Here is a 27478-nt window from a genome sequence, read left to right as displayed (position 1 = left end):
TGCTACTGTATGTATACGGAAGACCTACAGTGAACTGGACTGTGTCGAGAGAGAGAGAGGGAGAGAGAGAAAGAGAGAGAGACAGAGCACGCAAATTGAGTGAAAGAGGGGAGGGGCAGTGAAAGAGGGGAGGGGAGGGGCAGTGAAAGAGGGAGTGAGAGAGAGAGTGTGAAAGAGGGAGGGAGAGAAAGGTGCATGGAGAGGGGAACAGAACACAGAAAGTGTGTGAGAGAGCGAGAGAGAGAGAATGTGAGGCACGGAGAGCGTATGTGAGTGTCTGTGAGAAAGCAGAAACAGCACACCGTGGAATACTGCTCAGTAACTGACGGCTGAAGTGGGAACTTCCTAATAATCAGGGGACCTGGAGAACCTGTCACTTGTCAAATAAGAAAGAAAACAATGTAGGCTCTGTTAAGGCTGGATTAAAGGGCTGAAGGAATAAGGAAGAAAAAAAGGAAAAATGGAAGAAAAGTAGAGGAATGTTTTAAGGGTGACTGTTTTTCCCAAACTAGGATTTTCCATCCATCACATCTGGCAAAACTCGTCTCCCTCCCAGCTCAGAGGACGGACCTGGCTGGAAGTGTGTGTGTGTGTGTGTGTATATGTGTGTGTGAATGTGTGTGTGTGACTGAGAAAGAGAGAGATAGTGTGTGTGACACCTGTCGTCACTCATCATGCTTCTGAATAATTTCCATAGCACTCACACACACAGCTGTAAACCCTAGCAGGAGCAGCAAAGACACCTGAGGATTATCTGACACACACACACACACACATCTCATGTCTAATCTTCTCCATCGCTAAGATGACGTAAGGATTTAACCGAGCAATTCGGTGCCATCTGACAGTGTGGATACCTTTCTCACCAAACTGGCATGCTAGAGTTGAGCACATTCTAATGATTCTACTTTCCTGAATCCAAATGGATTCAATCTCTGATCAACAGGTGATAATGTGGACCTGAGAAAAGGATTGAATGTGAGAAATAGAGCTTAGGGTAATTGCTCTCTGGTTTAGGATACTTGCAACAGAGCGAAAGTCATAGACCTCTCTATTGTTCTGTGGCGTTTTTTGACACGTTGCTCTGAGCACAATGATGGAGATCATGTGGAGACTTTTAAGGACCCGACACATCCCTTTTGCTCCTCTCTTGTAAGAGACCTGTAGGAGTAAGTGTGTTGTAAGTAAAGTGCTGGAGGTGTATGGGAACTGACATAATGAACCTGCACGGGAACGTGTCGGAGTTGATCTCGTCTGCTGTCAAAGCTGTAACTATTCCGCCCTTTAACCCTGAACCTTGGCTTCCCGGGTCAGAGGGACTTCTGGGAAATGGAGGCAGGAATTTTTCAAACGGGTGTAACAGGAATGAAAACGCCGATGTGAATTACTTTCCGTCAGGCAACTGGACTCATGGAGTCAGGGGTTACAGTGAGGAAGGGAGGATCCTGGCATCATCGCTGTGTGCAACGGGGATGACGGCAGTGGACAAGAACTGGGCAGCGTTGCTGATCCTGGCGGTCATCGCCGTTACGGTGACGGGTAACATCCTGGTTATCATGGCTGTGTCTCTGGAGAAGAAGCTCCAGAATGCCACCAACTATTTCCTGATGTCGCTGGCCGTTGCTGACATGCTTCTGGGCATCCTGGTCATGCCCGTCTCCATGGTCACCATTCTCTATGGTGAGTGAGTTCCAGCTCAAGCTCAAAAATGTAATTGTCCCATCGTTTGAGTAACAATGGAAATGTGCCTTTGGCTTGCAGACAAACAGGCTCAGACACAGCATGCAGACAAACAGGCTCAGACACAGCATGCAGACATACGGGCTCAGACACAGCATGCAGACATACAGGCTCAGACACAGCATGCAGACATACGGGCTCAGACACAGCATGCAGACATACAGGCTCAGACACAGCATGCAGACATACGGGCTCAGACACAGCATGCAGACATACGGGTGTCTTTTTCTGGTGACGTGATGATCAATGTTTGACTGCCATCTTGACAAATTAAAACATTCTCGCTCATATCCAGAATATTTTCATGTAGACTAGCTTACCCGCAGAGCCTACAGTACCTGCACTGTAACTGCGAGCTGTTGGCTAGCACGCAGGTGCCAAGACCAGAGTAGTCACAGTTGCTATTTAAGGAAACAGTATTTGGGACAAAACTATTGGTAGAGTTGAAAATGCGATGGAAACACATTGAACATTAGATGTATATGCGGTACATGAAAACTTAAGTAAAAAAGCACGTCATCATGCACTGATGTTTATCTGCAACAAGTCAGTTTGGTGGAAACACCACTAGTTGGAAAATGACATCATTTCTTTATGCAGATTTTTTAATATTCGGATGAAAATATGTTGCTTAGATCATGAGATGAAGAACATACAGCCGTCTTCTGACAACTGCTGAACTAGGGGAAGATGTGTTTCATATAATCCCCTTATCCTCAGACCTTCACTCTTTACTGTCTTTATGAGAGGAAGATTGCCCCCTTGGTAAAAAAATTGAACTAATCCCTTGGATGGAGAGAGAGAGAGAGAGAGAGAGAGAGAGAGAGAGAGAGAGAGAGAGAGAGAGAGAGAGAGAGAGAAACCAACAACACGAATGTGTGTAGCGTTTGTTTGGCTAGGGTTAGAAACTTGGTTTGTGCTCAGCTATTTAGCCAGACACGGTAAGAGTTCATGTCAATCCAGCAGCAGCAAAACAAGAGTCAGCTGGCATGAGAATGAGCCTCAGCAGCTTCCTCTCAGACACGACCACACACAGAACAAAACAAAGCCATGTCATTATCTGCTGTCAGAGAACCAGATGTGTGATAGCAGGGCAACAGGTCATTCACAGACGGAGAGAGACAAGCAGAGGAAAATAAACAAGTGGTTTCGAGAGGCAAAAAAAAAGCGATGGGAATGACAGAGTTCCTGATGCTTCAATCAAGGGAGGGACTGGGAGAGAAACATCAGAGAGAGGCAGAGAGAAGAGAGGGAAGAGACAACAGCCTCGTTTATACCTGGTGCTAACATAGCGGGAGAGGTTGTTGTCCTGGCACCACACTGCCAGTTCTCTGACCCTCTCCCTATAGGCTGTCTCATCGTTGTCAGTGATCAGGCCTACCACTGTTGTGTCGTCAGCAAACTTAATGATGGTGTTGGAGTCGTGTTTGGCCATGCAGTCGTGGGTGAACAGGAGTACAGGATTAGACTAAGTACACACCCCTGAGGGGCCCCCGTGTTGAGGATCAGCGTGGCAGACGTTTGTTGCCTACTCTTATCATCTGGGGGAGGCCCGTCAGGACGTCCAGGATCCAGTTGCAGAGGGAGGTGTTTAGTCCCAGGGTCCTTAGCTTAGTGATGAGCTTCGTGGGCACTATGGTGTTGAACGCTGAGCTGTAGTCAATGGACAGCATTCTCACATAGGTGTTCCTTTTGTCCAAGTGGGAAAGGGCAGTGTGGAGTGCGATTGAGATTGCGCATCTGTGGATCTGTTGGGGCGGTATGTGAATTGGTGTGGATCTAGGGTATCCGGGAGGATGCTGTTGATGTGAGCCATGACCAGCCTTTCAAGGCACTTCATGGCTACCTTACGTGAGTGCTCCGGGGCGGTAATCGTTTAGGCAGGTTACCTTCGCTTCCTTGGGCACAGGGCTATTGTGGTCTGCTTGAAACATGTAGCTATTACAGTATAGGTATGTGATAGGGGGGCAGTTTTAAAAAATATTTAGTAAACAGACAGACCCTTTTGATCACGTGATTTTATGTGAAGTTAATGTGATAAAATGTGCAATGTGATAACATGAAACTACACATGTGACATTTGAGCACATGTGAAAACATGATCTCATGTGATATAAATGTGACAACATGGGGATGCAAAATTTGATTATGTGATCCCATGAACTATACGTGTCAAAATGTTTGCACATGTGAAGACCCAGGTGTCAAAATGTAATTGAAAATATCTTACCTTATTAAAAGGCATAATTGGCATTAATTCAATTTAAACAGTCATGGTCCCCTGCAGGTTGTATCTTCTTCCCGGTTTGTTCCAGAAATGTTCCCAAGAACATTTTTAGAATGTTCTTAGAACATTGTGTAATGGTTTCCTTGAGGTTTTCGTCTAGTTGCGGTGAAAATGCAGTAAATCACACAGTCATCCAGAACAGCTGGTGCTCTCGTGCATTCTTCAGTGTTGCTTGCCTCAAAGCGACTTGCCGCAGTCTTCCCTGTGGCTCAGTTGGTAGAGCATGGTGTGTGCAACGCCAGGATTGTGGATTCGATTCCCACAGGGGGCCAGTACAAAAAAAACAATGCATGAAATGAAATGTATGCATTCACTACTGTAAGCCGCTCTGGATAAGAGCGTCTGCTAAATGACTAAAATGTAAATGTAAATCTACAAGAAGATCTGCATTTTTACAGTTAAATGAAAGTGTTCATGGACAGTATGTTAGGGTACAGTGTTGTTCCCTAGGACAAAAAAAGTCACAGGTACACATACTTTTGTATATACAGTGTATGTGGACACCCCTTCAATTGAGTGGATTCGGCTGTGAAATCGAGTACACGGCCATGCAATCTCCATAGACAAACATTGGCAACAGAAAGGCCTTACTGAAGAGCTCATTGACTTTCAATGTGGCACCATCATAGGATGCCACCTTTCCAACAAGTCAGTTCATCAAATTTCTGCCCTGCTAAAGCTGGCCCGTTCAACTGTAAGTGCTGTTATTGTGAAGTGGAAACGTCTAGGAGCAACAACGGCTCAGCCATGAAGTCGTAGACCACACAAGCTCACAGAACGGGACCGCCGAGTGCTGAAGCACGTAAAATCATCTGTCTTCGGTTGCAACACTCACCACCGAGTTCCAAACTGCCTCTGGAAGCAACATCAGCACAGTAACTGTTCCTCGAGAGCTTCATGAAATGAGTTTCCTTGGCCGAGCAGCCGCACACAAGCCTGCACAATGCCAAGCGTCGGCTGGAGTGGTCGGCTGGAGTGGTGTAAATCTTGCTGCCATTGGACTCTGGAGCAGTGGAAACGCGTTCTCTGGAGTGATGAATCATGCTTCACCTTCTGGCAGTCCAACTGAGGTTCATACAGAAATGTTTTTTCGAGAGTGGTGTGGAAAAACTTGACTGCCTGCAAAGAGCCCTGACCTCAACCCCATTGAACACCTTTGGGATGAATTAGAACACTTACTGCGAGCCAGGCCTAATCGCCTAACATCAGTGTCCAACCTCACTAATGCTCTTGTGGTTGAATGGAAGCAAGTCCCTGCAGCAATGTTCCAACATCTAGTGGAAAGGCTTCCCAGAAGAGTGGAGGCTGTTATAGCAGTAAAGGGGGGACCAACTTCATATTAATGCCCATGATTTTGGAATGAGATGTTCGACGAGCAGGTGTCCTCATACTTTTGGTCATGTAGCGTATGAACTCACATGGTACAGCTCGGTACCTTGCAGGTATAATGTGACAGTTTCTACGCAATATTTGTAATATAAGGTACGATCATCTCAGCGCTTTGATGGTTGAGGGCAATGTACAACCATAAATGAAAGTGTTGTAGCAGTTTAAGTGTTTGATGGTTATGCCGATGCAAGTCAAGCACCTCTTTTGACACTGTCTGTTCTGCAAACTTTGTAAGATAATGTGTCAGTAATGAGCTGCACTGTAGAGGTTATTGTGCTTTTTCCAGTAACTCAATGGCAACTTGTTACCAGTGTGAATTTGTCATTTCTTAACTGAAAACAATTTGTCAGTAAGTTATTGTAAAATTCACAATAACTTACTATCAAAATGTTGCCAGTCACCTACAGGCAACATGCTGCCACTAGCATTACATGCCATGAACTTACTGTGGCTTACTGTAGCTACACCATCAGGTCAGTGAGTGTGACAGATTAGCTACAGTAAATAACTGTGAATATTACAATAACCCACTTGCAGCTAGTTGAAAGAAAGTTATTGAAAATTAAACATGAACTTTATGTGAACCAGCTGGAATTAAGCTACTGAAAATGCACAGTAAGCTCATAACAGGGAAGCATGTGATACTCAAAAGATTTACACAGATTGTAGCACTGACCTTGACAAAAGAGGTGCCCATGTTCTTCAACATTACAATAAATCCCTTAAACTGGTACAAGATTTATACTGACGGTTGGCACAGATACAACATATTTTAGACCATTCCCCCAAATATGCTAATGAATCCCTGCCAATACATTGCTCCCACCTACATTTCAAATTGCATTAATATTGTACCTTATATTGAATATATTGGGTAGACAAACGTACCACTATACTAAATTATCCTCACAGTCACATGAACCCTAAAAGATACCGACCAGTATGATGTGACTTCCTATGTGTACCACTGAAGGTACCTTTGACCTTTTTGTACACCAGGGAGCAACATTTTACCGTAACCGTACTCTTATTTTTTAGAGAATGTGGACATACAGTACCAGTCAAAAGTTTGGACACACCTACTTATTCAAGGGTTTTTCTTCATTTTTACTATTTTCTACATTGTGGAATAACAGTGAGGGGATCAAAACTATGAAATAACACATATGGAATCATGTAGTAACCAAAAAAGGGTTAAACAAATCAAAATATATTTTATATTTGAGATTCTTCAAAGTAGCCACCCTTTGCCTTGATGACAGCTTTGCACACCCTTGGCATTCTCTCAACCAGCTCCACCTGGAATGCTTTTCCAACATGCTTTTGAAGGAGTTCCCACAATTGCTGAGCACTTGTTGGCTGCTTTTCCTTTACTCTGCAGTTCAACTCATCCCAAACCATCTCAATTGGGTTGACTGGTACTGTATGTTCTTGGTAAAAAAACATTTTTTTTAAATGTACCTGGTAACCCTGCTGAGACATTAAAGAGATAATGCGGAATTTTGGCAACGAGGCCCTTTATCTACTTCCCCCGAGTCAGATGAACTTGTGGATATCCTTTTTATGGCTCTGTGTCTAGTATGAAGGAAGTTAGAGTTAGTTTTGTGAGCCCATGCTAGCATTAGCACAATGACTAGAGTCTATGGGTATCTGCTAGTATCTGCTGACATTGGGGAAGTAGATAAAAGGCCTTTTTGCCAAAATCCCGAAGTATCCCTTTAATGCACTCCAGACCAAAATGTTGCAAATCCCCAGAGCATTTATGCACACTTAAAGTCAAGTGTCCCTGAGCACTGCTACTTAATCACACAATTATTGACTTGATTCTGGGCACCTTTTAACAGTGCAGAAATGTATTTTTTCCAATAATTCTGTGGCAGATCTCGGTCATGGCCACAGACCTGGTGGTATAGCAAAAAAAAATCAGGTTGCTGGCATCTCCCTTACAGAAAAAACACATAATTTTACATGTGGAAAATCATTAGAAAATGTGTTTTTGGAACACTTCACATGTGACATTTCACATGTGAAAACATGTGCTTTTGGAACATATCGCGTGACATTTCACATGTGAAATCATGTGTTTTTGGAACACTTCACATGTGACATTTCACGTGAAAACGTGATCACATGAAATTCATGTTTTTTCCCTAAAGGGCTCTGCATGGTCAATCCCCCGCAGAAGTCAGAGCAAACATACTTTTGTGCTTCGCGGAGCAGAGCAGTGCTGTTGTGAAGGAACTTACCAAGGAAATTAGTTTCTGTTTATACAGGACTTCCAGCCCCCACCTACCATCAACCAATAATGTCAATGCGGAGCTATACGGAGCCCTCCGCATTGTTACAAAATGTGAAAGGTTTACAGCGATGAGGTACGGAGCTTGATTTGGCCTCTGCATGCCTCCTGAGGCTCCACAATTCTGTTACACCCTCCATACAAAGCCTCTGACCATATTTTCAGATCAAGCATAAACTGGCTGAGTGAGGAATGTTAGGATTTTTCAAAGATGTTCTCAAGACATTTGTTTTACCAGTCATCAGGACATCAGATGATGGTCCCAGATGGTCCCAAGCCATTATAAGTAAAGTAATGGTATGGTTGTTTTAAAGTAAGTGGTACACTGTTCAGCTAAAATATGACCTAGTCTGAGAATTGAACTGACAATCTCTGGATTTCAGGTGCACTGATCTGTCTGCTGCACCAGAAAGCCTGTTACATTCCCCTACACATTTCTTACCTATAATACATCTCTGCATATAGCAGAAGTGTGCCATCTGAAGTCTGAACTTCTGTTTTATATAGTTATAAATTCAACTGACTACTCTCATCATTGATTTAATTGACTTATTTCAGCAATTTGAGGGTTTTCTGTATAGTTGTCTGATGTTGGTGGGGAATATTATTATGTTTCAATGCTACTCTAGAATCACTATGATAAATATAATAGTTTTTCTTGAGTATACTTTTAACAAAGCTGAGATTTACTTTGAAGTCAAAAGTGTAGGAACACAGGTTAAATCAGTTGTTGACACAGACGTGAAGGCGTAGCAGAAAGATTGGAATGCAAGTTAGATAATAATGACTGTATAAATAAACATACGCAATGTGAGTCAAATATGTAAGTTAAAAGCACTGTGTGCGTATCATAACAACTCATTTTTGCTGGTTTCACATGTGAAATGTCATGTGGTTTTTCTGTAAGGGGAGAAAGAGAAAAGGAGGATTAGATTAGAGCTTTTCTTGCTTATCCTCCCACCGTTATTTATACATAACTAGTAGTTTCACATTCTACCTACTGGAGCCCACCAGTGGTTTACTGTGTAAATGCAGCAGTTAGAGGTGATGGATTGGGGATGTATTTATTTACACTGCTGTGTGTTGATTTATGGAGTCTGACTGCTTCCAGTCTTCTTGTAACTAGTTCTAGAACCCTGTTTACACCAACGTCAAGACCAGGAATAGGGACATCAACGATGACGTATTGTACACACACACACACACACACACACACACACACACACACACACACACACACACACACACACACACACACACACACACACACACACACACACACACACACACACAAATCTCAGGTAGTGACTACTTTTCTGAAACTATTGGATTGGACGCATTCAACTAATGGAACTGGAACTGCATGTTGACTATAGAAATAGCATGAATAAACCACACACAATCTTCTATACTTTTCCAATATATTTGGCAGTCATTTTTGATCTACACAATACATTTCTATCTGAGCATTCTGCAAATGCACAGCAAATTCTCCGGTGTTAAAAATGAACACAGAGTGTTAAATCAACACTGAACTTGTTGAGTCTGTGGACCCATACAGACACTGGAACAGTGTTAAATTAATACAGTGCTTAGTGTAAAGCATTATTCAAATATTTCCCAGAGTGCCTTGCCTTTTTGAGTAAATTGTAGAGTTACCACTCATGACTGTATTTGTTAGTTACAGAGACATGGTTTTTGCATTCATCCATTTTTGGTCCTGTTGAGTTCACCAAGTGGAAAGGGAAAGGGGGATACCTAGTCAGTTGTGCAACTGAATGCATTCAACTGAAATGTGTCTTCCGCATTTAACCCAACCCCTCTGAATCAGAGAGTTGCGGGGGGCTGCCATAATTGACATCCACGTCGTCGGTGCCTGTGAGCTCCTAAGTTAATATATTATCATACAAAAAAAAAACATTCAAATATATAGTCCATAGAACCGAAAATCGATGAATGCAGACAAGACAGAAGCTTATTCTACACTAAATAAAACACATTATTTGAACAACAGTGCAGAAAGTGTGGTTTCACAATAAAAAAAATAGAAATGATGTCTTGACCATCACCGATATCATGTCTGTCGCCTAATTAGCATCCCAGATTTAACGAGGTGGAAGATGAGTTCATAATTTCCTTTTAATGAGGGCTTAGGTGGTGAGCTGCAGTAACTGAAATCGTGAAATGCCAACACCCCCACAAACCTCCCTTCAACAGACAAATTGATAAGCTTACACGGAAGACTAGACACACACACACACAAGAGTGATCGCAAGGAGACACACAACTGCACGCACACACACCAACACACACGCAAGCATGGACACACACACATACACAATTAGCACCGGTTTCAAGAACTCTCTGTCTGTCAGATGGATAGTCCCTTGTCCTTCAACAGCTCTTTCTATCTCTCATAAATTATAGTGGCAGTTGGCTGTTTAATTAGATTGTGAGTTAAAAAGGCAAAACATGGATGGAGTTCATCTTAATTATAAGTTTCCCTCTTTTTCCTCACTCATACCCTGCTGTCGTACATCCCTACCCCAGGATCTCTGACCTTAGTTCCCCTGATGACAAGACTGTGTGTGATGTTTTCTCTGCATGTGACAAAGCATGAATTTACTCTCTCCTGCTTCTGTGGATAAAGCCTTTGATATCAGCCTCGTCACCAGATGACTTTACACTTCCTTAAACTCCCTATCTTCCCCTGCAAAGTCTGTTTCCAGCTGTGAAGACAGGGCTCAGTAACCTCAAAGTCAGAGCAACGAGCCTAGATCAGACCAGAGAAATGATCCCAGAGGACCAGATCATTATCATTCAACTGGGATATATACTGTACATGATACACGTACATCAGAGATAAGAGGAGTTTAGATTACTGTGTCTGTCCATCAAGCAGCAGGAGGACAGTGGACACTCTTCATGTTCCAAACGTGGAAGTAAACCTTTTTACCGTGCTAGGGGTCTGCCTGTGATATATACTAAACAAAAATATAAACGCAACTTGCAACCATTTTCAAAGGAAATCAGTCAATGGAAATACATTCATTAGGCCCTAATCTATGGATTTCACATGACTGGGAATACAGATATGCATCTGTTGGTCACAGATACCTTAAAAAAAGGTAGGGGAGTGGATCAGAAAGCCTGTATCTGGTGTGACCACCATTTGCCTCAATGCGCACGACACATCTCCTTTGCATAGAGTTGATCAGGCTGTTGATTGTGGCCTGTGGAATGTTGTCCCACTCCTCTTCAATGGCTGTGCGAAGTTGCTGGATATTGGCGGGAACTGGAACACACTGTCGCACATGACAATCTGGAGCATCCCAAACATGCTCAATGGGTGCCATGTCTGGTGAGTATGCAGGCCATGGAAGAACTGGGACATTTTCAGCTTCTAGGAATTGTGTACAGATCCTTCCGACATGGGGCCGTGCATTATCATGTTGAAACATGAGGAGATGGCGGCGGATGAATGGTACGACAATGGGCCTCAGGATCTCAACACAGTATCTCTGTGCATTCAAATAGCTATCGATAAAATGTACACTTTACATGTTGCGTTTATATTTTTGCTCAGTGGATATAATCAGAGTTAGTTACATATACTGAACTGTCGATGAAGATCATAAAAGAAAATGTCTGATACAAGGTGTGGGAAGAGATAGTTTGATTTTTCACCCCATCAGACCTCATGTTCATCATGTAGAGTTGAAGTCGTAAGTTTACATACACCTTAGCCAAATACATTTAAACTCAGTTTCTCACAATTCCTGACATTTAATCCTAATAAAAATTCCCTGTCTTAGTTCAGTTAGGATATCCACTTTATTTGAAGACTGTGAAATGTCAGAATAATGCTAGAGTGTCAGGTGTGTGCGTACTGGTAGCGAAGTCAGGTGCAAGAGAGCAGAGATTTGTGAACAGGCGCACACTTTATTGAGGCAAAAGTGCAAAACGTGCAAAACAGTCACAAGAATTATGTTTAACAATAAACATCTTCGTGAAATACCACGGAAAAAACAAACCAGTCTGGCGCGTCAACAATAAACACGTAACACAAACAATCTTTCACAAAGACATGATGGGGATCAGAGGAATAAATACATGTAGATTGATTGGGGAATGAAAACCAGGTGTGCAGGGAACAAGACAAAACAAATGGATACATGAAAAATGGAGGGGCGATGGCTAGAAAGCCAGTGACGTCGACCGCCGAACGCTGCCCGAACAAGGAGAGGAGCCGACTTCGGCGAAAGTCGTGACATAGAGATAATTATTTATTTCAGATTTGATTTCTTTCATCACATTCCCAGTGGGTCAGAAATGTACATACACTCAATTAGTATTTGGTAGCATTGCCTTTAAATTGTTTAACTTGGGTCAAACTTTTCGGGTAGCCTTCCACAACCTTCCCACAATAAGTTGGGTGAAATTTGGCCCATTCCTCCTGACAGAGCTGGTGTAACTGAGTCAGGATTGTAGGCTTCCTTGCTCGCGCACACTTTTTCAGTTCTGCCCACAAATTCTCTATGGGATTGAGGTCAGGGCTTTGTGATGGCCACTCCAATACCTTGACTTTGTTGTCCTTAAGCATTTTACCCCAACTTTGGAAGTATGCTAAGGTTCACTGTTCATTTGGAAGACCCATTTGAGACCAAGCTTTAACTTCCTGACTGATGTCTTGAGATGTTGCGTCAATATATCCACATAATCTTCCTTCCTCATGAAGCCATCTATTTTGTAAAGTGCACTACTCCCTCCTGCAGCAAAGCACCTCCACAACATGATGCTTCCACCCCCATGCTTCACGGTTGGGATGGTGTTCTTCGGCTTGCAAGCCTCCCCCTTTTTCCTCCAAACATAACGATAGTCATTATGGCCTAACAGTTCTATTTTTGTTTCATCAGACCTGAGGACATTTCTCCAAAAAGTACGATCTTTGACCCCATGTGCAGTTGCAAACCGTAGTCTGGCTTTTTTATGGCGGTTTTGGAGAAGTGGCTTCTTCCTTGCTGAGCGACCTTTCAGGTTATGTCGATATAGGACTCCTTTTACTGTGGATATAGATACTTTTGTACATGTTTCCATCAGCATCTTCACAAGGTCCTTTGCTGTTGTTCTGAGATTGATTTGCACTTTTCGCACCAAAGTATGTTCATCTCTAGGAGACAGAACGCATCTCCTTCCTGAGCGGTTTGACGACTGTGTGGTCCCATGGCGTTTATACTTGCGTACTATTGTTTGTACAGTTGAACGTGGTACCTTAAGGTGTTTGGAAATTGCTCCCAAGGATGAACCAGACTTGTGGAGGTCTACAATTGTTTTCCTGAGGTCTTGGCTGATTTTTTTTATTTTCCCATGATGTTAAGGAAAGACACACTGAGTTTGAAGAGAGGCCTTGAAATACATCCACAGGTACACCTCCAATTGACTCAAATGATGAAGCTTCTAAAGCCATGACATCATTTTCTGGAATTTTCCAAGCTGTTTAAAAGCACAGTCAACTTCTGACTGTGCTTTTAAACAGAATTGTGATACAGTGAATTATAAGTGAAATAATCTGTCTGTAAACAATTGTTGGAAAAATGACTTGTGTCATGCACAAAGTAGATGTCCTAACCGACTTGCCAAAACTATAGTTTGTTGACAAGAAATTTGTGGAGTGGTTGAAAAACGAGTTTTAATGATTCCAATCTAAGTGTATGTAAACTTCCGACTTCAACAGTAAATTAAATTAAATCCACGTGGGTACTGTAACTTAAATTGCATTTGAGTTTCCATGCATAATTTACTCAAGAGTCACACATCTCAAGTTTGAATTCAGACAATAAAAACATTTTTTTTTCATAGGATCTCGTAAGAAATACTAGAGTATATGGTTTTATTATAGTATCTCATACAGGCAGTACGAGGTTGAGTTATTTGACAGACAGCAGATGTGTTCCCATGGCACCAGACGTCTGAGGGTCACATGATCCGTCACTCATCAGAAAGGTGAGAGAGGAGAGAACCCAACCAGCTATAGAGGGCAATGTGAGATATGAGTTACTGTACATCTATGTTCTCACTCTCCCTCCCCACTCTCTGTCTCCGGTCTCTTACCTGGGTGTATTCGGTTTACCATTTTAGAACCAAATGGAAGCCAACAGAGCAAACCAGAGTTTCCAGTTGGATAGATTCAGGTACAGTGGATTCGGAAAGTATTCAGATCCCCTTACAGCCTTATTCTAAAATGGATTAAATTATACTTTTTTCTACAACTTGATTGAAGTCCACCGGTGGAAAATTAAATTGATTGGACTTGATTTGGAAAGGCACACACCTGTCTATATAAGATCCCATAGTTGACAACGCATGTCAGAGCAAAAACCAAGCCATGAGGTCGAAGGAATTGTCCGTAGAGCTCTGAGACAGGATTGTGTCAAAGTACAGATCTGGGGAAGGGTACCAAAAATGTATGCACCATTAAAAGTCCCCAAGAACACAGTGGCCTCCATAATTTCTTAAATGGAAGAAGTTTGGAACCACCAAGACTCTCCCAAGAGCTGGCCACCTGGCCAAACTGAGCAATCGGGGGAAAAGGGCCTTGGTCAAGGAGGTGACCAAGAACCCGAAGGTCACTCTGACAGAGCTCCAGAGTTCCTCTGTGGAGACGGGAGAACCTTCCAGAAGGACAACCATCTCTGCAGCACTCCACCAATCAGGCCTTTACGGTAGAGTGGCCTGACGGAAGCCACTCCTCAGTAAAAGGCACATGACAGCCCGCTTGGAGTGGCCCAGCCAGAGCCCGGAGTTGAACCCGATCGAACATCTCTGGAGAGACCTGAAAATAGCTGTGCAGAGACACTCCCCATCCAACATGACAGAGCTTGAGAGGATCTGCAGAGAAGAGCAGAGAAGAATGGGAGAAACTCCTCAAACACAGGTGTGCCAAGCTTGTAGCGTCATGCCCAAAAAGACTCAAGGCTGTAATCGCTGCCAAAGGTGCTTCAACAAAGTACTGAGTAAAGGGTCTGAATACTTATGTAAATGTAATATTTCCGGGAGGGTTCTGGGATACATTTGCAAAAATTTTGAAAAACCTGTTTTTGCTTTGTCATTGTGGGATTTTGTGTGTAGATTGATGAGGGGGAAAAACAATTTAATCAGTTTTAGAATAAAGCTGTAAAGTAACAAAATGTGGAAAAAGTCAAGGGGTCTGAATAATTTCCGAATGCACTGTAGGTCCCTCCCCGTTTCGTTCGTTTCCGTTTAAGAAACGTTTTGCAACAGAATTGGCAGATGAATTCCCCTCTGCTCTCCCTCCTTTCTCAGGCAACTTGTTCATTTGGACTATTATTCCTGTCATTGTGCCATCAGAGCAGCGTGGAATAGACTGACACTCTTTGAGCCTGAAGATGACACATTGGCAAATTGCCTTCTACTCTCCTCTATTCTATCTCAGAAATATTCACCCACTTTCCCATCTCCAAATTCTCTCCAGCTCTCCTTCTAAAGACACACCTGATTTAACACGTAGTATTATCATTACAAACATATTTCCTGGCTGTTTCAACATACACACACTCACATGGTCCAACAGTGTGTTTCTAGGTTCTGCACCGAATGTAATAACTGTGATTCTAGTCTTTTCAAAGGAGCAGACCTCTTGATGTTCTGAATCAGAATCACAATCTAAAGGCCTTCCAGCCATTATACAGGATTGTTTTTGTCAGAACACAGACATATTGTTGGAATAACCTGTCATTGTTTCACTTTTTTACCCATTGTATTGGCCCTGGTGGATTAGAGTTCTTTGAGCTTTCATGTCAATGAGTTGATTTTACATGTTCTTGGAGAGATAGGCTTTATTAAGTTGGATTAATTCTGTATGGTAACCTTTTTGAATTTCTACAGATGGTCTTTTCCAAGTGGACTTAAGGGGAATCTGGCCAAAAGTAGTGTCAAACATATGGCTAGCGTTTTAAAAAGAAAAATATATATTTTGCGGGGGAGCAAACTCAATTTACTTTAAAACAAAATCTAAACTGTCTAGAAATAATAATGGACCTACATTCATACAGTTTCTTGACTGTGTCCAGCTTGCTAATAATCCCGGAATGAAAGCAAGACAGTCAGGGAGCATCGGAAATTCCCAAAACATTGGATAGAGGACTATTTTTTGCGTCTTCTGACGGCGAGGAAATATAACACATTTTCAGTGAGGCCATCCGGACCTCGTTGAAGACCAAACGTGGCCCCCGGGTGCAAAATGAGTTTGACACCCCTGATCTAGACCTACAGAGGCAGAGAGAGAGAGGAGGAGGGGGAGAAAGGGAGATGGAGAAATAGAGTAAAGCGAAACATGTTAGAAATACACTATTCACCCCTGACACAAGGCAGCACTGAGGAAGTACTAAACCAGATAAAGTCAGAAAGAAAACCTGTTCAGAATTTTTTATGCCGGTTGGGTCCACATAACTTAACAAATCCTTTAGCGGTCTCTGGAGATACTCTTTGTGTCTGTCATTGATGAAAGACTTGGTGTATACACTGTGTGGTCATGAAGATCCCTAGCTTACCATGTCTCTAGCTCACCGTGTCTATTCCTCTCTCCTTCTCCCACTTTATCTTTCACTGGTCCTCTCTCTTTCCCGTTCTCTACCCCTCTCTCTCTCTCCCTCTTTCTCTCTCACCATTCCTCACTCTGTTTGGTAGGAAATACAAATGCAGCTTTGGTCAGGGGAAAGGCAAACAAGCCTGAAGCTGTCAGCAAGTTTGAGGAGAAAAGCTCTTTCATTTGTCTCCAGTTCCCAGATTGATGCCACTGCCAATATCTGCATGGACATATACAGCCTCCCTCTATGGAACTTAACCGAACATGTCCTCTTCTTAGGGTGTTCAGACAAGCGTGGGCACTTCTCTGCTTGAGCTGGGAAATACTGCAGTGTCAAGTGTTTTTGGGTTTCTGAAAAGTAGGAGTGAAAATATGTTACTTTTCAGCAGTCTTCTTTTCACTGGGATTATTGGTCGCTCTGCGAACAGCACTGAAGGGTAATTCACTGTGGCTGCTCTGCAAGGCCTTAAACCAGCATCATTAGGCTCTCTCTGCTTCTCTGGCTGCAGGTCAGAAAGACTAATTTAGGCTAAATCCTACAGGGTGGGATGGAGAAAACTCAGGCAGACTGATTAGAGATAAGGGAATGTACTACACTATATTGGCTGCAGGTGACACATCATCATTATAAGATCCTAATCTGCAAACATGGACTGCCACCATTTTATCCACCCTACCTTATTCCCTCTATCTTCCCTCCATCCATTTCAACATTCAGATGGGCAGACCAAAATATCTTACCACAGAGAGGTGCATGCTGAGACAGCTGGATGTCTAATGACTTTCTATCTCAGAAAGATGAAAGAGGGAGATAGAGAGAGAGAAAAAGGAAGGAAGGGATAAAGGACGAACGACATGCAAAGGAAAGAAGAGAACGAGAAAGGCAGAGCGATAGAGAGGGAAGAAGAGAAAGAGACACACATAGTCAGTCCGTGACCATGGTGATGACAATGAGTCACTGAGTCCAAATAAACAGGCTTTATGTAAGGTTCTCCTTCACCTGGAGGAGAGGAGCGAGGGAGTCTGTGACTTCCCCATGGAGAGAGAGAAATAGAGGATAAAATGGAGAAACAGTGTAACTGCCACGTCTGACTGTGGATGCAAAAGTGACATTCCCTATCTCCAGGCTATTATCCAGGCAGTGTATTTGTGTTGGCCTGGTGTGGGGATCTGTCGCATACTATCAGATTCTGCTGCCTGGTCTTTATTCGGCACGTTACTGTGTAAACGTTTAATTTGGAGGTTGTATTAAGTTTTGTCTTTGTGGGGGATGTAGTTACAGTTTCTCAAGAGTAATATTTTATTATAAAAAGCCTTCTCCATTCTGTGAAAGGCTGCCTTGTGCTGTGTGTGTTAACCTCAGTGTGTATGTGTCTTAAAGTAGCTTAAGTCTTTGTTTTAGAGGGTTTGGTTTCACGCATCTGAGGCTTTCTATTTAATGTGTTTTGGTCACCTCATAAGAAGCTTTTTAGTGGATATTATTACCCAACAACTCTGTTAAAAATGTCACAATGCCACTGCAAATGTGTTTTACAACCAACTCCAATTTCATAAAAACTAATCTGTGTTAAAAGTCTCACATACTGTATATTGTGTAACTGGTATTCCCATTACAAGACAGCCTTGTGTAATCTCTGTTTAATTCCGCTGTAAAAAAATAAAGAATTCATTGTTTTCTCTGTGTTCCCACCTACAGACTACAGGTGGCCCCTGCCCTCTGACCTGTGCCCGGTCTGGATCTATCTGGATGTGCTGTTCTCCACAGCCTCCATTATGCACCTGTGTGCCATCTCTCTGGACCGCTACATCGCCATCAGAAACCCCCTCCACCACAGCCGCTTCAACTCCCGAACCAAGGCCCGCCTCAAGATCATGGCTGTCTGGACCATCTCTGTGGGTAAGAAACAGGAAGAAAAGCCTGTACAAGTACACTACCTGTCACGTCCTGACCAGTAAAAGGGGTTATTTGTTATAGTAGTTTGGTCAGGGCGTGGCAGGGGGTGTTTGTTTTGTGTGTGGTATGGCTCTCAATCAGGGACAGCTGTACTTCGTTGTCGCTGATTGGGAGCCATACTTAGGTAGCCCTTTTTATGGCTTTTTCTTTGCATCTCTGCCTAGAAGTCCAGCATCTCGGAGTCGCCTCTTCACTGTTGACGTTGAGACTGGTGTTTTGCGGGTACTATTTAATGAAGCTGCCAGTTGAGGACTTGTGAAGCATCTGTTTCTCAAACTAGACACTCTAATGTACTTGTCCTCTTGCTCAGTTGTGCACCGGGGCCTCCCACTCCTCTTTTTATTCTGGTTAGAGACAGTTTGCGCTGTTCTGTGAAGGGAGTAGTACACAGCGTTGTACAAGATCTTCAGTTTCTTGGCAATTTCTCGCATGGAATAGCCTTCATTTCTCAGAACAAGAATAGACTTACGAGTTCTTTCTGGCCATTTTGAGCCTGTAATCGAACCCACAAATGCTGATGCTCCAGATACTCAACTAGTCCAAAGAAGGCCAGTTTTATTGCTTCTTTAATCAGTACAACAGTGTTCAGCTGTGCTAACATAACTGCAAAAGGGTTTTCTAATGATCAATTAGCCTTTTAAAATGATAAACTTGGATTAGTTAACACAATGTGCCATTGGAACACAGGAGTGATGGTTGCTGATAATGGGCCTCTGTACGCCTATGTAGATATTCCATAAAAAATCTGCCGTTTCAAGCTACAATAGTCATTTACAACATTAACAATGTCTACACTGTATTTCTGATCAATTTGGTGTTATTTTAATGGACCAAAAAATGTGCTTTTCTTTTAAAAATAAGGCAATTTCTAAGTGACCCCAAACTTTTGAATGGTAGTGTATATGCTGCTCCCTTGAGAGAGACAGACAGAGACCATATGTCTGTATTTGTTAATATAAAGTGTGGTCGACGGGTGAGGGGCATATTTAGAACCAAGTGTTTGTAAAACGTCCCCACATGTGAACATTTTACTGTTGGATATGGGCAAGGCAACAGGCGCCATTGGGTGAGAGCAAAGGAGGGATGGAGGCTGTGAATGAGGGAATGAAAGGAGAATGACTCATAAGCAACTGTAATTTGAGTTTCAAGGTCTATATTATTTAGTGTAAAAGCCAACAATCAGGACTTTATAATGGCCTAGTTGATATCCAGCTGATCAAGTCAATGGCCTAGCATGAAAAGGAAATTATTGAGCCACTAATTCAGTCTGGTGCATCAAACCGTCAGACTTAGCTCCATACAGAACAAACATGTGTCATATACAGTGGCAAGAAAAAGTATGTGAACCCTTTGGAATTACCTGGATTTCTGCATAAATTTGACATAAAATTTGATCTGATCTTCATCTAAGTCACAACAGTAGACAAACACAGTGTGTGTCACATCTGTCGGAAGGAGCGGACCAAAACGCAGCGTGTTGAGTGCTCATCTTCTTTTATTTAGATAAAGTGAACACTTAAACAAAATATAACACAACGACATATGACAGTTCTGTAAGGTACACAGACTATACGAAAAACAACCACCCACAACCCACAGGAAAAAACAGGCTGCCTAAGTATGGCTTCCAATCAGAGACAACGAAAGACACCTGCCTCTGATTGGAAACCATACTCGGCCACACATAGAAAATGAAAACTAGAACAAATCCCCATGAAACAAACCAACCCCAAAACACACAAAAACAACACCCCCTGCCACACCCTGACCATACTACAATGACAAATTACCCCTTTTACTGGTCAGGACGTGACAGTGTGCTTAAACTAATAACACACAAATGATTGTATTTTTCTTGTCTATATTGAATACATCATTTAAATACTCACAGTGTAGGTTGGAAAAAGTGTGTGAACCCCTAGGCTAATGACTTCTCCAAAAGCTAATTGGAGTCAGGAGTCAGCTAACCTGGAGTCCAATCAATGAGATGAGATTGGAGATGTTAAAGCTGCCTTGCCCTATAAAAAAACACTCATAAAATTTGCTTTTGCTATTCACAAGAAGCATTGACTGATGTGAACCATTCCTCAAACAAAAGAGATCTCAGAAGATCTAAGATTAAGATTTGTTGACTTGCATAAAGCTGGAAAGGGTTACAAAGTATCTCTAAAGGACTTGATGTTCATCAGTCCACGGTAAGACAAATTGTCTATAAATGGAGAAAGTTCAGCACTGTTGCTACTCTCCCTAGGAGTGGCCGTCCTGCAAAAATGACTGCAAGAGCACAGCGCAGAATGCTCAATGAGGTTAATAAGAATCCTAGAGTGTCAGCTAAAGACTTACAGAAACCTCTGGAAGATGCTAACATCTTTGTTGACGAGTCTACAGTACGTTAAACACTAAACAAGAATGGTGTTCATGGGAGGACACCATGGAAGAAGCCACTGCTGTCCAAAAAAAACATTGCTGCACATCTGAATTTCACAAAAGAGCATCTGGATGTTCCACAGCGCTACTGGCAAATTATTCTGTGGACAGATGAAACTTAAGTTGTGGTGTTTGGAAGGAACACACAACACTATGTGTGGAGAAAAAAAGGCCCAGCACACCAACATCAAAACCTCATCCCAACTGTAAACTAGGGTGGAGGGATTATCATGGTTTGGGACTGCTTTGCTGCCTCAGGGCCTGGACAGCTTGCTAGCATCTATGGAAAAAGGAATCCCCAAGTTTATCAAGACATTTTGCAGGAGAATGGAAGGCTATCTGTCCACCAATTGAAGCTCAACAGAAGTTAGGTGATGCAACAGGACAACAACCCATTAGACAGATGTAAATCAACAACACAATGGCTTGAACAGAAGAAAATACGCCTTCTGGAGTGGCCCAGTCAGTCCTGACCTCAACCCGATTGAGATGCTGTGGCATGACCTCAAAAGAACGGTTCACACCAGACATCCCAAGAATATTGCTGAACTGAAACTGTTTCATAAAGAGGAATGGTCCAAAATTCCTCATGACCGTTGTGCAGGTCTGATCCGCAACTACAGAAAACATTTGTTTGAGGTTATTGCTGCCAAAGGAGGGTCAACCTGTTATTAAATCCAAGGGTTCCCATACTTTTTCCAACCTGCACTGTGAATGTTTACACGGTGTGATCAATAAAGAGATTAAAAATTATAATTGTTTGTGTTATTAGTTTAAGCAGACTGTGTTTGCCTATTGTTGTGACTTAGATAAAGATCAGATAAAATGTTATGACCAATTTATGCAGAAAGCCAGCACACCTAACTATTTCTGTATCGAAGCTGAAGCTGCTGCTACAATGAGACATGCCCTGCTGTAGGAGTTTCATCAACTTTTAGGGTTCAAATAACCAGACGTAAATTTGTATATAATTTAAGAATATTAGAGGGTCGATCAGATCAAAAATAAAAACTGCCTGTCAGACTTGTGTGGCTCCTTTCCATTGCTTCAAACCAATGCCTCAATACCACCACTGATGATCCAGTCATGCTGGTCAATACCACCACTGATGATCCAGTCATGCTGGTCAATACCACCACTAATGATCCAGTCATGCTGGTCAATACCACCACAAATGATCCAGTCATGCTGGTCAATACCACCACTAATGATCCAGTCATGCTGGTCAATACCACCACAAATGATCCAATCATGCTGGTCAATACCACCACTAATGATCCAGTCATGCTGGTCAATACCACCACTAATGATCCAGTCATGCTGGTCAATACCACCACTAATGATCCAGTCATGCTGGTCAATACCACCACTAATGATCCAGTCATGCTGGTCAATACCACCACAAATGATCCAATCATGCTGGTCAATACCACCACTAATGATCCAGTCATGCTGGTCAATACCACCACTGATGATCCAGTCATGCTGGTCAATACCACCACAAATGATCCAGTCATGCTGGTCAATACCACCACTAATGATCCAGTCATGCTGGTCAATACCACCACTGATGATCCAGTCATGCTGGTCAATACCACCACTAATGATCCAGTCTTGCTGTGTAGACCCAGGTAGGCAGGGAGAGACATTGTCACATAGAACCAGGGAAGCAGAGAGAGACAACACACAACGTGGGGAGGAATGAACCAATGATATGACTCACCATTCCACAGGTTCCAGGCCCCAGGTGGAAAGTTATCATATGATACGCTGCTGCCTGCAAATTAAATAAGATTATGTCACTGCTGCTTATCTTCATGTTATGTATCATCCCCCTCTCCTCTCGACCATCTGTACACGGCAGACCGAGAAAGAGAGAAGAGAAATAGAAGCTGAAGTGTAGCTGATGTTACACAGAACTGAGATGATGTATGCTGTTAAACAAACCCTGGAACACAGTGCTGCTACTGCCCAGCCTATTGTACAAGACTCCTACCACAGAGAGAGATCACTGAAGACCTTACAAAATCCCACCTATACACAGAACACACGTCTACACGTACACACCTCATCCTGTACAACGAATATGTGCAAGCACGTACACATATTACGCACTAACAAAGTCACACACACACACACACACACACACACACACACACACACACACACACACACACACACACACACACACACACACACACACACACCTCAAATCGCCATGACCAAGGAAAGTTCCTGGGCCATGACCAGGACATAAAAAAAAATTCATATCAACTAATCATTTTTGTAAGACTGCAAAGCTCAATTAAATAATAATACTCTTTGGTCTTTGTAACCTGCAGTCTTTCTCTTTCTATTAAATCATTCAGGAGCTTCCTACAGCTTCCTGTATTTCTGTCATGTTGTGATGTGTCTTCCCTGGAGCTGTATCTCTCTCTCTTCAGACACACTGGGTATAGCTTCCTAGAGCAAAGCAACACGCAATTACCAAAGGCATAACAATGTACATGTTGGCATCAGCAGTTCAATGTCAATGTAACTGCCACAGAAAGATTTTGTGCAAACATGGAGGGATAATTAGCTGAGCTATATTTATTGGAATAAATTTCTCCTCCTAGCATTTCTTCTTCCTGAGGTTAAGCTCAGGTTTTGGGAAGGGTGAGCTGATCCTAGGTCTGTGTCTAGTGTGATCTCTAACCCGGAGCTCAGTGTATCTGTGGCTCTGGTGTTGATGTGTTAGTGTGGAAACATGGCAGAGATGGTTGAGATGTCTGGATCAGGTATGTGTTCTTTGGCCTGTCTCCAACTGCTGGGCCAGGGGGTGCTGCTCTGCTTTACAGAAACCACTGAACACACACCCAGGGAACCACTGAACACACACCCAGGGCAATGTGAAGCTAGTCCAAACAACCTGTAATACTAGGGAAGAATTAAGTAAAGATACAGGAACATAAACAAAGGCTTACATTAAGAAATGTTGGACTTAAGTCATATGATTGATTCAGGGTTCCATGGCCATCTGGTAACAAAATGTTGTCTTGACTCTTTCAACTGCTTCCACATCCCAACCCACACACAATAAGAAATCTCTTTCTCAACTTGCTAATACTCTTGACGAAATTGCATTTCTGCATTTTCTCTAAGCCAGCCAAAAAATAGTGGTTAAGAAAACATCAACTCAAAGAAAAACTCCACCTTTCTCTCTCCAAGCCCCTCTATCTTTAAAGGAAGGAGATTGTCAGGGGGAAGAGAAAGAGAGGCAAAATGTCTATTTAATTTCAGAATTCTGCAAGCGTGTTGATGGATATTTGCCTCTTAAATTTGACAGGTCTGTAGTAAAATTGTGAAAAAACGAGGGACTATTTGATTCCTTCAGATCTGGATGCCAGACCAGACAGAATTGGGGAAATAGGCTAATGCCCTTGCAAATGTGAGGTTGTAAATCATTGAATCTGTTACCAAAGCCTAAAGCGATGTGATCTTAATTGGAGCTGGTTCTGGCAACCGTCCCGTCTATTTTCCTGGTCTAAGCCCCAAAATGGCCGTCAGTTTCAGGCCAGTTGCACTCCCTCCCTAAGGTTATTAGTCTTTGCATTTCACTGTGTTGCAATGGGGATGAAAGCCTTAGTGAATGGCTCCAGATGCTTCTGTCCCTCTCCCTCACAAATCCAGTTATTGGACACTAATGACACTAATGCTGGGCCTGTGAGGGGAAATTGCAGGGTTTATCTGTCCTGGTGGGCACACAGTGGTGATATGAGGACTATTGCATTATTGATGCCAGAGGATCCAGCCGTGGTGGATTGATTTATTGTGGGAATGAGCAACAGGTGTGCTTTGCCCGTTGAATGATCTGTACATTATAGGGCCAGACTTTTTGATATTACTGGCACAATCTTGAAGTGCCACAGTGCTATTTACCGTTTAGGCAGAGACAAGCTGTACAAAATTGCTTTTACTTTTTCAATTTGAAATCTTAAATAAGAAGTGGAACACACACACACATGTAAACACGTATGTACGCACCCACCCACCCACCCACCCACCCACACACACACACACACACACACACCTCATACTAAACTAACCTCTCTCTCCTCTGTGTCTTTCTGTAGGTATCTCCATGCCCATCCCCGTCCTAGGCCTGCGGGACCACACCAAGGTGTTTAAAGAGGGCAGCTGCCTGCTGACAGACGACAGTTTTGTCCTGGTGGGCTCCTTCGTGGCCTTCTTCGTCCCCCTCACCATCATGGTGGTCACCTACTTCCTCACCATCAGCGCCCTGCAGAACGAGGCTACCCTCTGCCTGGACCAGCTGGTGCCCCGGCCCAAGAGGATCGCCACCCTGACCCTGGGCTTCCTCCCGCAGGGCTCACTCTCCTCAGAGAAGCTCTTCTTCAGGCGTTCGCTCAGCCGTGACACGGGAGGGGTAGGAGGAGGGGTCGGCGGGGCCGGTGTGGACCCGCGGTACGGGCGTCGCACCATGCAGTCAATCAGCAACGAGCAGAAGGCCTCCAAGGTCCTGGGAATGGTCTTCTTCCTGTTCGTGGTCATGTGGTGTCCCTTCTTCATCACCAATGTGTTGGCGGTGGTGTGCGACCCTGTGAACTGTGATCCGGGGGTGATGGGGGGGCTGCTGAATGTGTTTGTGTGGGTGGGATACCTCTCCTCAGCCATCAACCCTCTGGTGTACACTTTGTTCAACAAGACGTACCGTGCAGCCTTCTCCCGCTACGTACGCTGCCAGTACAGCCCAGAGAGGAAGCCTCTGCAGCTCATACTGGTTAACACCATCCCTCCGCTGGCTTACAACTCCACCCACCTGCCCCTGGAGGAAATGGGGTCCCTCGGGAATGGGGTCCACAGCAGTGGAGGACCCAGGGACTCCCTTAGAAACCTTGTGAGGACCAAATCAAACTCAGACAAACACAAGGCAACCAGGGACAAAGATGAGAGCATCAGCTGTGTGTGAGGCTGTGAGCCTGTAAGGACTCAATCTCCCATAATCCTAGTGGAATGTGCTGGGTTTTATTAGATTTCCCATGTCAGTCTTGTTTTGGGAGGGAAACACTGGGAACGGGGGTTCCTGTGCTGGCAGTAGCGGTTCTAGACCATTTCAACTGGGGGGGGGCAAGCTGGGGCCAGTTGTACTGTTAGAGGGGCCAGTTACATTAGACGTTATTGTTGTCATATCGTTTTGCATGTGGTACGATACTGTTGTGTTCCGCCTAAAGCCGTCCCTCTAGAAAATGTGTGGGTTAAATTAGTGTTCCGCGTTGCCACTGTCTAATAATGGATGTAAAAAAAGAATGATAGCAAAAATTAGTTATGTAAAAATTATTTCATACTCCACATTTAGGGGGGCCACAAGGGGGTCCAAAATTGTTGTCACAGGGGCACTGGCCCCCCCCCTGCCCCCCAGAACCGCTAGTGTGTGCTGGAGCATGCTCAGTAGTTCCATGGTGAGACTCATGCTGCCAGGAAACAGGGAAATAGGAAACAGGAAGAACAGAGAGAGGAAAGACAATACCTGCCTCACAAACACTTAACCTAGTTACACCAGAAGAGAACAACTGAGCTAATATTATATTATCAGCAACAGCCAGTCCCCCCCCCCCCCAAAACAAACAACATACACCACATACAAAATCTATATTTGTGTATACATTGTGCACATACGTAAATAAATACCTGTATGTTCTGTTTTTGTTGTCATTAACCGAAGAGAAAGACGTATCTTGTGATCTTGTGTTTTCCTTGACGCGGTATTAAAATACAGAAATGTGTAATGGTGGGATGTAGGCTAAATGAAGATATGTTGAGGGATTCCTAAGCATAGCTCAGTGGACTAAACAACCTTAGTTCAAATGAGTCCCATGCCTTTAAACTAAGTGTTGTTGTACCTACAGTATGATTGATGTGATCTGTTGTTATAACTCCTCCCTCTTATTCATGGTGAACCCACCATCTCGACTTTACTACGAGGTCCTCTGATCTCAACCCTACTCAAGCGTTGAACTGATGTTTAAAAATATATATATATTTTAAAAAATATCTTCAATAAAATGTTGATGTTGCCTGGGTAATCACGTCTAACTCCAGTGGAAAGAGTTTGGTGTTATTTGATGGAGTTTACTGTGGCATCGATATTACCAGAGGGGCAGCCAACGTACCATTTCCGATCAAAGTAAAATAGAAATTGAAGCCTTTATGAGTGTGTGGTAGTCATTTTCTTAGTGTGTATGTCTGACTGGTCAAAGCAGACCTGATTTTTAACCTCAGACCAAGGAGAAGCAAAGTGTGTAAGTGTTTGGGCAAAGTACGGTAACACTTTAATAATAAACCATTTATAAGGGATTACAAAACATTTAAGGTATTTACAAACAGTATGTTCACCATTTATTAATCATTACTCCCACATTTGTAAATGTTAGTAAGCTAGTTGTTGATAAATGTATACATATTTCCTTAAACATCCTGTGTTGTGTGATTGTTCTTTTACCAGGTACTGCAGGAATGTCTACCAATGGCATGCCCATCTTTTTGTGAGAAGCTGCAACCTGATCTCATAGTTTCAATTACACTGGTCACTCAAAACATTTATGAAGTATTTATGAAGCATAAATAGCGCTCGCTTTAGATTAGGGGCTGCAACAATACTTTACCAATGATTAGTAAATGGTTTATTAATGTGGGAGTAATGATTAATAAATGGTGAACACACACTTAATAGATTGTTTATTACGGACCCTTAAAATAAAGTGTTGCCAAACTAACATC

At 43.0% G+C, this 27478-nt stretch overlaps 1 protein-coding gene across 1 annotated transcript; it reads left to right on the top strand.

Moving 5' to 3' along the window:
* Positions 1-208: 208 nt before the first annotated feature.
* LOC106582206 (5-hydroxytryptamine receptor 2A-like) lies at positions 209-27083 on the top strand. The gene is made up of 3 exons (XM_014165046.2): positions 209-1680; positions 18014-18214; positions 24814-27083. Exons 1-3 carry the CDS (start codon positions 1203-1205, stop codon positions 25668-25670), a joined length of 1536 nt encoding a protein of 511 aa, XP_014020521.1. The 5' UTR covers positions 209-1202; the 3' UTR covers positions 25671-27083.
* Positions 27084-27478: the final 395 nt, after the last annotated feature.

The sequence above is a fragment of the Salmo salar genome, chromosome ssa21 (genome assembly GCF_905237065.1).
Source record: "Salmo salar chromosome ssa21, Ssal_v3.1, whole genome shotgun sequence".
Taxonomy (NCBI): domain Eukaryota; kingdom Metazoa; phylum Chordata; class Actinopteri; order Salmoniformes; family Salmonidae; genus Salmo; species Salmo salar.
The sequence above is the reverse complement of the archived record's forward strand: the minus strand, read 5'-3'. Positions and strand labels throughout refer to the sequence as shown.

Bases quoted from the DNA above. Each gene is read 5' to 3' on its own strand.
- LOC106582206 (XM_014165046.2), top strand. From the start codon at position 1,203: ATGGGAACTGACATAATGAACCTGCACGGGAACGTGTCGGAGTTGATC. The intron at 1,681-18,013 runs GTGAGTGAGTTC...TCCCACCTACAG, and splicing joins CATGGTCACCATTCTCTATG to ACTACAGGTGGCCCCTGCCC. The intron at 18,215-24,813 runs GTAAGAAACAGG...GTCTTTCTGTAG, and splicing joins TGTCTGGACCATCTCTGTGG to GTATCTCCATGCCCATCCCC.